Source organism: Aspergillus clavatus, genomic scaffold (genome assembly GCF_000002715.2).
Source record: "Aspergillus clavatus NRRL 1 1099423829798 genomic scaffold, whole genome shotgun sequence".
In the NCBI taxonomy this organism is placed as follows: domain Eukaryota; kingdom Fungi; phylum Ascomycota; class Eurotiomycetes; order Eurotiales; family Aspergillaceae; genus Aspergillus; species Aspergillus clavatus.
Genome location: NW_001517101.1, coordinates 550,408 through 564,704, shown reverse-complemented (window position 1 = coordinate 564,704; position 14,297 = coordinate 550,408). Strand labels below are relative to the sequence as shown.

The 14,297-nt window shown below is 50.6% G+C and overlaps 6 protein-coding genes across 6 annotated transcripts; 3 read left to right on the top strand and 3 right to left on the bottom strand.

Moving 5' to 3' along the window:
- Positions 1-1,359: 1,359 nt before the first annotated feature.
- ACLA_089840 (fungal specific transcription factor domain-containing protein) lies at positions 1,360-3,131 on the bottom strand (the record flags this gene model as incomplete). The annotated part of the gene is made up of 2 exons (XM_001272717.1): positions 1,360-2,661; positions 2,826-3,131. 2 exons carry the CDS (start codon positions 3,129-3,131, stop codon positions 1,360-1,362), a joined length of 1,608 nt encoding a protein of 535 aa, XP_001272718.1.
- A 1,140-nt stretch (positions 3,132-4,271) lies between these two features.
- Positions 4,272-5,078, top strand: ACLA_089830 (uncharacterized protein; the record flags this gene model as incomplete). The annotated part of the gene is made up of 3 exons (XM_001272716.1): positions 4,272-4,299; positions 4,379-4,817; positions 4,919-5,078. The coding sequence occupies 3 exons, from the start codon at positions 4,272-4,274 to the stop codon at positions 5,076-5,078; spliced, it is 627 nt and encodes a 208-aa protein (XP_001272717.1).
- A 278-nt stretch (positions 5,079-5,356) lies between these two features.
- ACLA_089820 (serine/threonine-protein kinase) lies at positions 5,357-6,842 on the top strand (the record flags this gene model as incomplete). The annotated part of the gene is made up of 4 exons (XM_001272715.1): positions 5,357-5,637; positions 5,703-6,280; positions 6,358-6,468; positions 6,730-6,842. The coding sequence occupies 4 exons, from the start codon at positions 5,357-5,359 to the stop codon at positions 6,840-6,842; spliced, it is 1,083 nt and encodes a 360-aa protein (XP_001272716.1).
- A 965-nt stretch (positions 6,843-7,807) lies between these two features.
- ACLA_089810 (RanGTP-binding protein) lies at positions 7,808-10,070 on the top strand (the record flags this gene model as incomplete). The annotated part of the gene is made up of 6 exons (XM_001272714.1): positions 7,808-7,828; positions 7,885-7,916; positions 7,989-8,046; positions 8,106-8,174; positions 8,234-8,268; positions 8,315-10,070. The coding sequence occupies 6 exons, from the start codon at positions 7,808-7,810 to the stop codon at positions 10,068-10,070; spliced, it is 1,971 nt and encodes a 656-aa protein (XP_001272715.1).
- A 426-nt stretch (positions 10,071-10,496) lies between these two features.
- On the bottom strand, positions 10,497-11,785 carry ACLA_089800 (BSD domain-containing protein; the record flags this gene model as incomplete). Its single annotated transcript, XM_001272713.1, has 2 exons — positions 10,497-10,798; positions 10,864-11,785. 2 exons carry the CDS (start codon positions 11,783-11,785, stop codon positions 10,497-10,499), a joined length of 1,224 nt encoding a protein of 407 aa, XP_001272714.1.
- Positions 11,786-12,130: 345 nt separating this feature from the next.
- ACLA_089790 (uncharacterized protein) lies at positions 12,131-14,107 on the bottom strand (the record flags this gene model as incomplete). The annotated part of the gene is made up of 1 exon (XM_001272712.1): positions 12,131-14,107. One exon carries the CDS (start codon positions 14,105-14,107, stop codon positions 12,131-12,133), a length of 1,977 nt encoding a protein of 658 aa, XP_001272713.1.
- Between the last annotated feature and the right edge of the window lie 190 nt (positions 14,108-14,297).

The following is a 14,297-nucleotide window of genomic DNA, read 5'->3' as shown; positions in this document are numbered from 1 at the left end:
TGGCTTGTTATCAATAAGCGATTGCACAGTTTCAGGGGCCTCTTGCTTTCTATTGTAGGTAGACGGTCTACCCTAGCTAGGTAGATAATTATTTGTTATAGTTTTTTAATATTTAATTATATTACTAGTTCAAAAATACTTACTAGGCTATCTTGAATAAAAGTAGATTATTTATTTATAATTGATAGATTTCTAAGTCACATATTTAGAATTCCTTAATCTATTAATAAGCTAGCCACTGGTATGGCGAAATCCAGTTGTGTTGAAATGGTCGGTCGAGATGCGCTTTGAGAGGTCGTGTAGCGACCGAATCAAGTCCCAGAGCTTCGAGGGAAAATTCGATCCTCCTGGGAAGCGGCATGCCATGCCAATGACGGCAATGGGTTCCTGCTCTGGGCCAGCTATCGTGATGTTGTACAATCAAGGATGTTCAAGTACAGCGCTGTCTACAGTAGACGTGAAGGAGCTCGGATGAACTAGAATCCTGTGCAAGAGTGGGGGGAAAGAATAGTCGCATAGACAAGCAACGAAAAGGCCGACTGAGCAATGCACCTGATGCAGAACCGTGGGATAAATAAAACAAGGTGAAAAAAACGTGCCTCGATTGATGTACAAGGATCACGGAGACCTAGTTAGTGATATTACCTAGATTCTAGATAGAACAATTCGTCAGACAAAGTTCCGATTGGTCGAGAACCTAGATCTCGGGGATCTGGGTATCAGACGGGCTGTGATGATGAAGACAATAAATGTCATTGACCCCAGATAGCAACCAGCCAAGCAACCCCGGGGTTTGACGTTCAGGAGGCCTTCGCCAGCAAGGTGAACCATACCGACATACTCCATATATTAGCAAAGCTCGGGTGGGTCGAGGATTTCCCAGGACGTGGGGGCAACCCCCGATTAAGACCGACTTTTTGCGATGGTCCGAGAATTTCGGAGACTGTCGCTGGAGGGTGCATTGTTTATTTTCTCAACTCTCTTGTGTTTGCATGTAGCTCGCGGGACAGCTGGTCCACAGCTTTAATGGAGTGAAAATAAAAAGAAATAGGTCGGGGCTTTTCTACAAGGAAGAGGAGAAGAGGCAGAAACAAACGAAAAAGATAAAAGGAAAACAGACTGACATCCACCCACCCTACCAAGTCGGCGGTTTTTGTTGAAAGTAGTTCTGCCATGGAAACGTTCGTCGCCGAAGACGATCCAGGGGCGTTAGTGCACATTAATTCAGCACCAAACGCTGCGGCTATTGGAAAATCGGCTATACATTCTGAAAAGGTCAGTCTCAATGGTGCGCGTCCTCAGGGTATGATGGACTGAGAGGGAGACAAGAGGTAGAGCAGCGGGCAACCCTCCCAGGTACTATTTCATTCGGTTACCTTCGTAAATTTGGTTCCTGAACTGGTCCAGCGACTCGGCAGCATCCTGAGGCGTCATAAATAGAGAAGAGACGACAGTGGGAAAGCTGGCCAGCCGTGCGACGCCTTCTTGACCCCCCGTTAGCCCCAGCAAAGCTCTTAGGTGCTCGACTACCCGCTGGACATCCCGAGGCACGGTGCTCAAGCGCAGCCATAGGGGATACGTGTCGCACAGCAGAGTGTGAATCAGAGTGCCCGTGTCCTGGTCCAAGGAGACGTCGGGGCTGGACTTGACCAGCTGTACGTAGTAGCAGAGGATGCTTATACCTAGTAGGAAGACGGCCCGCAATCGCGAAGACATAAACATCCACCGTACCGGGTACAGAAGTCCATCTCGTTGTGTCTCCTCCTCCACTATCTGTTGGAGCTCAAGAATCTTGATGGCAGCTTGGATGCAGGCGCTCCGTGAGGATGCATAGTGCGCCTGCGTGTAGGAAGGCGCAAGATATTTTCTATGTAGCCAGATAACCGTCCGCTGTATTGACAGCTGGAGCAGCACGCGGTGCATCACAATCTGCGGCTGTACCATAAACGACTGGCTGAGAGGCTGCCACTTAAAAACGGGCGGCAGTGAATCTCCAAGCTTTTCTAACTTGTGATGTAGCTCCATAATCTCAGTGTACGGGTGCTCCTGGGTGTCATTGACCGGACCATTCATCTTGTCTATTCTGTTCTTGGCTAGACTGTAGAGCACGGGCGTGATCTCGGTCTCGGGACGCGAAGGTGGTAGCTCGACCGTGTCCTCATTGAAGTCCGTGTCTAGGAGGTTGCGAGGCTCGGCTGTGTCATACTGTTGCAACTTGAGAAGGCGTGGAAGCGCCATCTGGCCCGAGAGACGCAAATCAATCTGCACGATGACGGCCCATACGCGCCGCCTCATCTCGCCGGCGAAAATGGAGGTCTTGGAGAAATTCCGTGGGTCCCGGTGGTAGCCTCGACTCAAGGCGAGCTGCACAAGCATACCATGCACAAGCCATATTCCAATATCATCGTCTTGAGACAGGAATGTCTCACTGACGAGATAATTGATTATTGTTTCTAGGACGTAGTCAACGCCTCTAGTGTACTGGCCTAGGACAAGACAGTGGACGGTCTGTTCTTGAAACAGCTGCACGCGCACTGGAGTCTCCGGATCTGCCGAATCCCCGATCCACTGTTGGTATTGTGTGGAGAGGCACATGACGCTACATAAGAGACCAATCCAGATATACGACGCCGCAGCCGGTTCCAGCCAGAACCTCTCGTACTGCCCGTCTAGTGGTGAAGACCCCAACTGTCAGCCAACGAAGGAAGATTGGAATAGCAGGGAAGAAGGTGAGGGGGAAAGGTGGAGGTGGGAGTGGTGGGGGAACACAGACGGGGTAAGCTAGGATATTGATAGTTAGGGATAACATCCAGCGAGCAACGTACCTCTTGGAGAAAGCGACCACTATGGACTATTTCGGGTACAACACCCCGAGCATTGAAGTATCGTGCCACCATACGGTCTACCACTGGCCGGGCCGGGATTGAAGCGACAAGATCGGCTTTCGTGGCTAGGACGGGTTCGTATAGCAGACGGGGACCACCGACATGATGCCGCATGTGGTCATTGGTGGCTAGCATCCTAGCCTCCTCTTCCTCTTCGTAATGGTCCCTAAGCTCTGAGATGCTATCGAGGACGGGAGCCCAGTGGACGCTCCCAACATAGTTATTGCCATGCGAGTGCAGACGCATGCTGCCATGTTCCGAGGGTGCGGGAGACACGGCGTGATCCTTGCCGTGCGGCAAAATACGCGTCTCAGTGCCGGCATCAGGGAGTCCTCATCAACTGATGCTAACGAGCTGTCTCCCACAGGCGCTGCAGATGCCGGCGACGCATCAGGAGTGCCTTGAAAGGAATAGGCCGAGTCTGTGGCTAGGCGGCTGACGTCTGCGAGGTCCCACGATTTTCATCCGCAAGGTCCGATGTCATAGTCAGTTTCCATGCACGACCTGCATGAGCAGAGAAATCGGCCCCTCCTGCACATACAGAATGGGCGCTGCACGCAAGAGCAAAGTCAGCGTCGGGGACCGCATCCAGCACCTCGAAACATTAGTGCGCTCCCAAGTCCAGCAGCAGCAGAGGATTTCGTCAGCAAGGTAGCAATTTACTAAACGGAAAGGGATACTATCAAATAAGCAATAACAGAAATGACACGGGAGCGACTTACTTGCAACTCCTGCAAAAGGTACAGGACGGTAGTGGCTTCTCTCGTCGTCGATCCCGCAGCTGCAGCGGCAAGTCTCCTGCTATCGTACCAGCGGGCTGTTGAGGTGGCGGCTGACGCGTTCCTTTATTAGTCGTTCCTCTGTTGGTAGGTGGCTGAACAGATGCTGACGGAGCATTCATGGAAGGCAATCCTTTTTCTTAAGAGGGGTGTGAGTACGCCTCAGAGGGAACGCCCATTTGATCCCCGTGCGGTTTTTGTTCTGACGCATCCCCGACAATGACGCAAGAAAGAGTCGACAGAGAAATCGATGGGGCAATTGAGGAAGTCAACGGAGTACGGAGTATATCAACGGAGGATGTTAGGATGTTAATTTTGACTCAGGGCGCCTTGCAGTGCTAGTGTGTCTGGTCCACTCGGCTCCACTCCAACTTAGCGCCGAACAATCACTCGGGCCGCTCAAGCGAGGCTCAGAGACCCATGTAAATCGTGTAAATCTATACAGTAAACAAGCGGAGCGGAGCAAATCCGGGGCAAAATAGATGGGTAAAGGCACCGCCATGCATCGGACCTTCCCATCGTTCGGTATAGCAGCCAACAACTAACGCCGGTACTAGGTTCTTGGTCCCCTTGTGGGGGGCTTCGTTACTGAGAACGTGAACTGGAGATGGACTTTTTATATCATTCTTATGCTTGTGAGCAGGCCCCTCCCCCCTCTTCCCCCTCCCTATAGACTACGCAATAAAGCTGACCGAAGATGATAATGCAAGCAAGCTGGCGCTGTCACGCTGGGTACTTTTGTCGTCATGCGCGAGACGAGCGCCGTCGCAATTCTCAAGAGCAAGGCAGCGCGCCTTCGCAAGGAATCGGGCAATCCGAATCTCCGTGCTGCGGGCGACAGACAGACCCCCATCAAGGACCTTGTGGCTCACGCCTTGACCCGCCCAATCAAGTTTCTTGCTCTGTCGCTCATCGTCATTCTTATCCCGCTTTACATAGCCTTCAACTTCGGCGTTACGATGCTCCTCTTTGCCACCTTTCCGACTGTTTTTGAGAACACCTACCACTGGAGCATCGGAATTTCCGGCCTGGCCTACGTCGGCATGGGCGTGGGCTGTGCCATTGGTGTGGTGACCTTTTCCAAGCTTAGCGATCGCCTGCTGCGTACTGAGGGCGGAGAATATCGTGCAGAACGGCGCTTGATCCTGATGATGTATGTCTCACCGCTTATCCCCCATCGGTCTGTTGATATACGGCCCAATACAAGGTCCACTGGGTCGTGCCAATCATCGGCACTGCCATCTGCGGACCCAGTGCGGGATCATCAATTCTTCGTCGCAAACATATCATCGACATTTTCGGGCCTCACGCCGCGGCGTCCGCGCTTACCGCTGTCACGCTGCTGCGGAACCTGCTGGGTGCCTTTCTGCCTATTGCTGCCCCGTCTCTCTACGCCCATCTGAATCTGGGCTAGGGAAATAGTTTCTTGGCCTTCATTACCGCTGCTTTTATATCTCTGCCGTTCCTGTTTTACTGGCGTGGCGAGTGGCTGGGTTAGGTTTGCATAGGCTTTTTGTTATTTACCCTTATCTAGTATCTAGGTACCTAGGTCCAGTTATGGAATTTCCCGTGCCAAGAGATTCTGACTGTCATTCAGTTACTTCCGTTTTCTAGCCTGGCAACAATGTTGATCATTGTACAATGCCGCTCCGAAAACATATGGCTGCCGTTACGAAAGCAACGTGAAACTCCATGGAATCAGCCGAAGTAATCCACTCGGCAACTCTTGGACAGCGCATCTCCGTCGCAGCCATGAGTATCTCGCCTCCCCCCACTCCACCACCGAGAGCCTTAACAAATGACGAGCGGAGATTCAAAACTATTACATTACCCTGTGAGTGGGTGGAGGATTACCGTCCAGGCGGTTACCATCCCGTCGTCCTCGGCGACATCTTCAACAACGGTCAGTACAGGGTCATCCGGAAGCTCGGTGAGGGCTCCTACTCAACTGTTTGGCTTGCCCGTGACCTGAAGTAAGTCGATCTTTTGTGTTGTCTGTCCGCCATTCTGTAGATTATTGTTACTTATTTCCTTTAAGAAACAGTGGATATGTCGCCCTGAAGATTCTTGTGTCGGAAATCTCGGGATTGACAACTGAGCTACGAATTTTACGCCACATCACCGAAGCCGCACCGGCAGAAGCGGCCCGGCATGTCACACAACTGCTAGGCGAGTTCGAACACCGCGGTCCCAATGGCGTCCACAGGTGCCTGGTATTTGAGCCCATGGGTCCGAGTGTGAATACCATGGTCGAGGAGTTGCCGCAGTTTAAGCCTCGCAGACGAGGAATGAAGATCCGCTATCCGCTTCGGATGGCAAAGAGCGTCCTCAAGCAATCCTTGCAGGCTCTTGCATTTCTCCACGAAAATGGTATCGCCCATGGAGATTTCCAGCCGGGAAACATACTGTTCACTCTTAACGATGTCGACTCGACGCTGGAGGACGTGCTCCGGCAGGAGGAAGAAGTACAAGCCCGGTCGATCTCCCCCCTGGTACAGAGGCTAGACGGTAAAGAAGATAAATGGGCTCCTCGATATCTTTGTGTTGCGCAGCCGCTGGTGCCCTTTACAAGCTACGCCAAAGGTTTCAAGGTCAAATTATCTGATATGGGTGGCGGTCAGTCTCTCCCGTTTCAATTATCTATTTCCTTTTCTTGACGAATATCTGTACTCACACCTGCCTACCCTGAACAGCATATTTCTTTACAGACCCACCAACAAAGCCTGTTACTCCACTCGGTCTTCGAGCTCCCGAATTAATTCTTACCGGAGCCGTTGACAATACTGTTGATGTCTGGAGTTTCGGTTGCCTTGTCTTTGAGCTTATAACCGGACAGCCCCTCTTTTGTATACCAGGGTCCGAGTAAGAAAATGACGATCATCTTCTCTCCCTTACCGCCCGGATCGGCGCCCTCCCCGACGAGTTCTTCAGGCATTGGAAGACCTCGTCGCTCTACTTTACACCTGAGAGGAAGCTCTTCAATTGTCAGCTTGGAGGAGTTGCTCCGGGGGAGGAGCCGCTTATGGTGGAGCAGACGTCCATGGAAGAGTTATTCGATCGGGCAGAGCCGGATCTTGATGAGGAGGAAGCCCGCAAAGTGAAGGCGCTCATTCGATGGATTTTGCAATATGATCCCGCGAAGAGGCCTTCGCCTGCGAAGATCTTGTCTAATCCATAGTTCTGCGAGATTGACGTTGAGAGCGTCTAGTCTATTTATACTTGCGTTATCATTGCCATCATCCACCCATTGGTACTCCGCTTATGGTCTCTTGTGTTGTGTGTCTGAGCTCGGAGCAAATGAACCAACTCAGTACCACATACACAAAGCCGACGGCTCTGTTGTATCAACGCCGGGAACAAGTGTAGCTATCCGATGGACACCCAGCACCCTTGGTCTATCAAACCATACGCAGGAACTGACACCCTTGTTCCTAGGAATGTAGTGTCCATTCTTGGGAACGCTTAGTCCTCTGGTACCCATGATAGTGCCTCCGGTAGATGACTTTCTAGCACATCTGTGGCCTCCGACAGCAAGGAAAGACTTCTCGCAAAGCATAAAAATAATAAGTGGCAGTAAGTTTTTAAACAACAAAGCAGCCCCTTCCATGAACAAGCCCAAGGGGGCGAATAGAATACCTATGACTGCCTGTTGATTATGGCTAGAGGATTTCTTGGCCTCAGACCCCCAATTCCAAAACAAACACCCTCCCAGAACTGTTTGATGATGGCCAGCATCCAACAACATCCAGAATGTGCCTCCAAGAGATACAGGATTTACGCTGGCGCCTTGAAGAGGAGCAACTATTGCGAGAAAAGGAACAGGGACTTAGAGAGTAGGCCGAGGACTAACTGAGACCTCAGACCCAAGAAATGACGCTCCCTGCTGTAGGTAGGCTTACCCTACTATTAGTCAGCACCCGCCTGCCAAGACCTTTACTGAGCTCACCTGGGTGAGCATTGTACACCTAGCACCTAGATAGAAATCTAAGCATCTCACTCGGGGAGAATTGACCCCTATGACACTTTCCGTCATTGTCTGGACTTGGGATTTCTCGAATCATCTTATTCTCAAGCAAACAACGACTTCTATGAAGGTTAACTGAGGCTAGCGTCTTTAGCTGGATCCTTTAGCTCATAGATAAGATGGATGCTTTCTTGACTAGGGTATGCCTTTCCCGATCGGTTTATGCGATTGAGCCCGATGCTGACATCATTGGTAGCTCACCCAGCAGGCGATGAACTATGCCATACGGTATGGTAGCAAGCGCATTTGAAGCCTTCTCACCGAGCGTATCCAGAGTTCTGATATTGATGATATTCTCAGCTCAGGTATAGCTATTACAGCCAATTACGCTTTCCGACAATCTTCTCGTCTGCTCAAAGTGGGTATTAGCATCCTAAGCTCGAGAATGTGATCATGGCTAATGCAGCTGCTGCATAGAATGTGGAGAATGCCGAAGAAAGAGAAGAGCTGCTTTCTCTGCAGCAGCGCTTGCAAAGCAAGATTCGGGTGTGTCTATTCTTGCATGCGCTGGAAGTTCTGCCCCCATATGCTTATCTGACGCTCAGGTTATCTCACCAGCCATTGATATGATTGAGTTGATGTATGTTGGTCTAGTCGCTTGAGGGGAAGTAAGACTGACTCCCCAGTGCTGCACGAGGAAATACATCTCTAGAGTCTGCAGTATCCCTCACGAAAGCCCTCCGATTGGACATGCAAGCTCTTGGGCAACGGTTAGCAAACGCCGCTGCTTCCGAAGAGTTGATACGAAGAGGGGCAAAGTCACCAAGAGATCGCTCTCGTAATGACGCGGAAATCAAGCTCATAATTAAAAATATTAAAAGACTGCTGGTACGCATCGAGGATGCAGTACCGTTGATGAATCTAGCCATCACCACTTCGGGCGCCAGATTATCGACCAACCTCCCGTCCACAGTCTCGCCATCTCGGTTATTGCAGGCCAGCACATTTCTCACAGCTGGTGATACACAGTATTGGATGTCTCCTACCAAGGCGATTCAAATTGGCCCTACTTTCACGCTCTCGATATATATGCTCTTTGCGAGCCATGTTCGGCCTCACGATGAAGAAGGCATCCGAGAAACTACGTGGAAAGAGGTCATGCACAAAGCTCGTGTGAAGCTTCGGCGAGTTCCCATGGATATGACTGCCAAACGATCATTAGCTTCACACCAGAGCGCCCAGCTTGCTGCTGAGGCACGAATGGATGAATATGCATACCAAATATTGGTTGTCGAGGACCTGGAAGATGGAAGAGTTCATTCGTATGACGATGATGAGCCACAGCCAGAGCATTTTGAAGGCGTTCGCTTAGCTGGAATGCGTGAAATCATCCCCATTCACCAGATCTCGAAGATTTTCTACGCGGACACGAGTAAGGTTCTGAATATCAATACAGAAGGCGAAGTCAACAACCCAGTACTTCTTCTGAAGAGAGATTTAAATGCCATCCCTCCGCGCCGCATGGTCGAGCGTGATGAAACAGATTGGGCATATGGTCAAGAAGAACAAGATGAGGAGACTGATGAAATACAGGCGCAGCTAGATGCTCAGTTGAACGGGGCGAATAACGCTGCTTCGCTCAACCAAAGTTTTAATGAAGACTCTATTCCAGATCACTGGCGTTTGCCCAAAGATCTCGATCCTGAATGGATAGCATTTGAGGTCTATAACGAGGATGAATCCTCAGACAGCGAATCAGAACCAGATGAAAAGGAAGAGTCGATTGATCCGCAAATGATGGCCAAACTATCTCTTAATTCGACGGATGAGAAATCATCGTCTCCCTTGAAGCAAAAGGCGCCTTCACTTTCCTCGCAGCATGTCGCCACCACTACTATCACAAATCCTCTGTTCAACCACATCCGAACCTCATTGTCGCTCCTCGAGACCCTTCTCCGACTGACATCTCTCCAACAATTCCAACAACAGTCCCATCTCTCCATCAGCGACGAGCTCCTCAACTTCTTTCTGGAGGAATCTTCCACCACTGGCGCTGGTGGCGACGAGCAGCATCGCCAGCGTCTCCGCGCAGATGCCAGACGGAGAGTTGGCTGGGATCCCTACGACGAAAGCCCCGTCAAGCACCGAGGCGAGGATTACCAGCACAGCTGGGCTCCTGAGGGAACTCCATTGAGATATTCTCGGGAGGGAAGTGATTATCCTTATACGCCCACTGAGAAGAACCGAGAATATCACTTGCGCTCTCGAGAACATACACCCGAGACACCGTTGCATTCTCGAGGCTCAGCGTCCAGACATGCAGATGTGAGGCGTCAACATGCGACTCGAGGCGCTTCGGCTCTTGTCGATGAAGTTTCACATCGAGGCTCCTCGCTTTCACGACGATCGACACCAGTGGAAGATACAGGTTCTGATGCGTGAAAAAAAAAGAAAAAAAATAATGATGTATGACTGAAGATAAACATGTAAAGTAAAAAATTCAACTATAGAGTGAACAGCTACGAGACATAGATTTGCTCCGAGACCATATACCAGCTTTGTAGATTGTATTTGCAGCAATAGAATGGTGGATCATTGAGCCCTTCCGGGTTCAATACAAAAACAGATCCGCGCAAGAAAACAAGTGACTCGAGTACATTGATATCAAGAAGCAAACCGCTAAAACACGAAGAAAAGGCCATAAGAACCATAAACTCCCGAGAGTCATTGAATACGCCATAACTCCTTGAACACTGATCTCCCAAGTCAAGTTCCATTTGGATGAATCGTTGATCAGCGCAATTGAGTAAACGTGGCTGTCCAGTCCGTGAGGAAGGACTTGTCAGACAAATAGTCAATCGCCGTCATTTATTCCCAATCTTCGTCGTCGCTGTCATCGTCCTTGGCCGCAGCTGTCGGGCTCTTCTCCTTGGGACTCCCCGGGGCCCGACTGGTGGTGCCGCTGACTAAATCATAGCTGGACTCACTGTCAGGCTGAGACTGCTGGTCGTTCGAGCGGCGACGTTCGTTTGGTTTGAGTAAAGTGTTCTTCTCCTCAGCAGGAGCCTGAGCTGCCTTGTTCGGCTTTCCTTGTGGAGTCGAGGGAGAGTCGGTATCATCGTCAGAATCATCGCTCCATGTAACCTCTTCTTCCTCATCCACATTGGCTCCTATTGGAGTTCATTGTCAACACTCTCCTCAGTACAGTTTTTCAGGGCTAGGGATAGCAACATACCTTTAAGAAGTTCCTTCCGCTTCTGCTCCTCGGTCTCGATAACGAGACGGAGGAAATAGTACCGGCACCAGAACGTCGCATATTCGACCTGTTCGGGAACAAGCTTTTCCATAGCTGTCCGCAGCTCGGGATACTTTTCCAGATCCGCAGCAATGGCACTAGTCTTGTTGTCCACATTGAACTCCTCCTTGAATGCGGCCCACTGGTCACTGACTGGGTCCTTGGTGAAGCTGTCCAGATTGGAGTGGATCACATGCAGTTGCGCCTCGAAGCGTGTCGCATGAATCACCCTCTTGCCCTCGGCATCTTTACTCTCGAAGAGAATCTTGTTCGACGACTCCGCATCCGGAGGGACAATGCTGACCGCATCGCGCAGCTTCTGACCGATAGTCATCCCGAAGCGCAGGATCGCTTCATCCGCCGCTTCCTCCGCTTTCTCAATCTCCTTTAGTCGTCTCGCAGCTTCAGCCTTGAATCGAGAGATAAAACCCTCATTCGTGCTCGTATCCGCACTCCCTTCTGCTTGTCCTTCTCCGGCCCGAGTTGCTGTAGGCGTCGGCGTCTCATCCTTACTCCGTTCTGTAGACCCAGGATTGAACGCGGTGCTAAGCGACAGGCCTCGTGTGCGCCCGACAATGGTCTCCTTCAGATCCGAAAGGCCCTTGGCGGCCTCCTCGCTGGCCGCAGCGTACTCCTGTCTGGCACCCTCGTAGTAACTCTCGCTTTGTTTGCGAACATTGTCCCACAAGCCACCGATGCGAACACCCCAGGGGCTCGCGGAGAAGGCGCGGAACGTCTCTTGCAATTCGGTGTTGAGGTCGACGTTGGATTGGGGTTTAGCGGAGCCGTCCTGTGAGTCGTCTTTCTTCGAGCCATTAGAGGAGTAAATCTCCTCTTGGATGTGATCGTACGCAGTATCCATTTTGCGCCAAAGGTATCAGGTAACTAGGGAGGTTTTGATTTGGTTATGGAGGACTAAGGAAGTGTCAAAGGAACCGCCTTTGACGACGGTTGCGGAGGAGATGGTCGAGTCCAGAAGGCGGGAGCTGATTGTTGCTGGTTTATTGATCTATGCTTCCGTTCGGGGCGTAGGACGGACCGAACAATCAGCGATTAGGACATACCCCACTAAGGGATCCACGATGAATCTATAATCTAGAGTCTACAATATACATAGATTGACTACTTGGTGATGAAAGAGAAATCAATGTATTCTTTATGTGCGTCGTATGTGTGTTTCGTCATTCGTGAATGTGACTATATACTTCTATGTGTCTGGTAAACTATAAGGCTGTCCGACACTGTCCTGACTGCCCATCCAAAACCCTGGCACAGGCACACTCTCCATGACACTAGACGTCAGGAGTTGACTGCGAGACAGAAGCCCCTTCGGACCAGAATCTTGAATCGGGTCCGCTCGTTGTTTGAGTCGGTCTACCGGCTGCGAAGACTCCACCTGCACCACGCCCTGCGCAGGATGAGCGGGCAGCACAGGATCAGCCTCAGATGCGTAGTCCCGAGGTCGTGCGACTGGTGAAGATTCTAGAACAATCTCTGTGGAGTCTTTAACCAGATCTTGGGTTTGGCTTTGGGTCTGTGTGTGTAAGAACGGATCAACTAGTGTCTGTCTCCTCAGGAGAGAGGGCTTGATTCTTGAAGTCTCTGTCAGGGTTTGTTGGAGACTGGACTCTTGTGGGAAAAGCTCAGCAAGCTTCTGAGTGCTCAGAGTAGGTATCGGTTCGGATGGAAACTGAGTGGCAGGATGTCGCCTTTGGTAACATATTGAGGCATCTGATGATAGATTGAGTTCGGTTTGCAAAAGTGAACGCTCATCATCCGAGCTAGAATGCATGATTGGCGGAGGCAGTGTTTGGGAATCATTCTCAGGACCTTCATCTCCGTCTTCGACAGCTTGATCCGCGTCGTGGGCTAGGACCATCTCGTAGCGCGGCCCAGCCACGGTCGACTGTTCATTATCGCTATAGTCTGTTTCAGCATCCGTTTCGTATACCACTGTTCTCTCCGTGCTCGGAGGAGGTTTGTCTAGCTCGCGCTCAATTTCAAGCGCAGAAGCAGAGGCTTCCGTGGCAGACTTCAATTGTGTCGCTTTAAAATCAAAGGGTACCTCATCGTCGCCCCCGAGCTCAAAGGATAGCGAAGACTCTGGTACTATAGGAGGCGGTAATGTACTCTCGACCATTGAAATTTGTTTCAAACTTTCTGCTGTCTCATTTGAGTCCGGAATTTCATCTTTGATGCTTTGAGTAAACGTATTTGTCCTGGCAAGTCTAAGTGGAGAGCGGGTGGCGTCTCGAAACTGGGATGACGAGATAAATGCGACGCCAGGACTCTCGGGTGATTGCGAAGAAGGAACTTCTGATCGTCTGGGTTTCTGTGGCGTCTTTGGTTCCTCCTTCAAAAGTCTCTTGCCCTGCGTCTGGGCCAGAACCAGTAGTGCTCTCGAGTCCTCCTCCTCCTCATCGTCGTCCTGCAGCTTCCTTTTCTTAATCGAGCTCGATATCTTTTGAACATTAGCGGACCCAGATTTAAGGTCTCGAGAACTTGTTCCCTTCATTGTCTGCCCCTTGTTCACTTTCGGAGTCATATAGGTATATTCTAATTTGACCTCATCATCGGGCTCGATCTTCAGATAACGCCGCACGTAATCCATCTGGGTGAGGGTCTTGTCCTTCCGCGACTTATCCGTGCGCTTCTTATTGATTGCAACACTATCGGTGCTTTTTCGTCCTCGCGATCGTTTCTCACTCGAATTTGCTTGTCCTAAGCTTCTTCTCATCCTCGATGATTTGCCTTCTGCATTCTGCCTATTCATTGCGCCACCACTGCGGCGTGCCCGTGAATGTGAATCTGGCCTGTAACCAGTATCGCCATCCAGATCATCATCCAGTTCAATCACTTGGCAGCTATTCACGGTATCATCGTGCGGTGCGTCGTCAATATAATCGAGATCATCGTCATCGTCATCAGATTCAAGGTTCTGTGATCTCGGTGTCACAAAGTCGATTTGTGTGAGCGTCGGTTGCTCCCCTGACAACAGGCTTCTTTTCCATGACTTCGATGTACGACCCGAGGATATTGGCGTGCCGCTTTGCCTTTTCGCCGACGATATGTCTTTGCGAGCTTTTGATGTGGTAGAGGAACTTGTAAGAGGGGGCTTATCCGGGGTTCGGAACTGTTCCTGAGTTGATTTCGCAGTTGTGCTTGATTCGTCACCTCGTCCCATCGCAACTCGAGGCAGTCGTATGGAAATTTTCTCGATATGCAGGAAATGGTAATATTGAGTCTGGTCGGAGGTTTGCGGCTGTTGATGGGTCATAAACTCAACCTGAATTCCTTATCGGATGGGTCGCGTCGAAAACGCGTCAAGCAATGACATCGATATTGGTCCGTGCGCGATTTCATATAACCAGTTC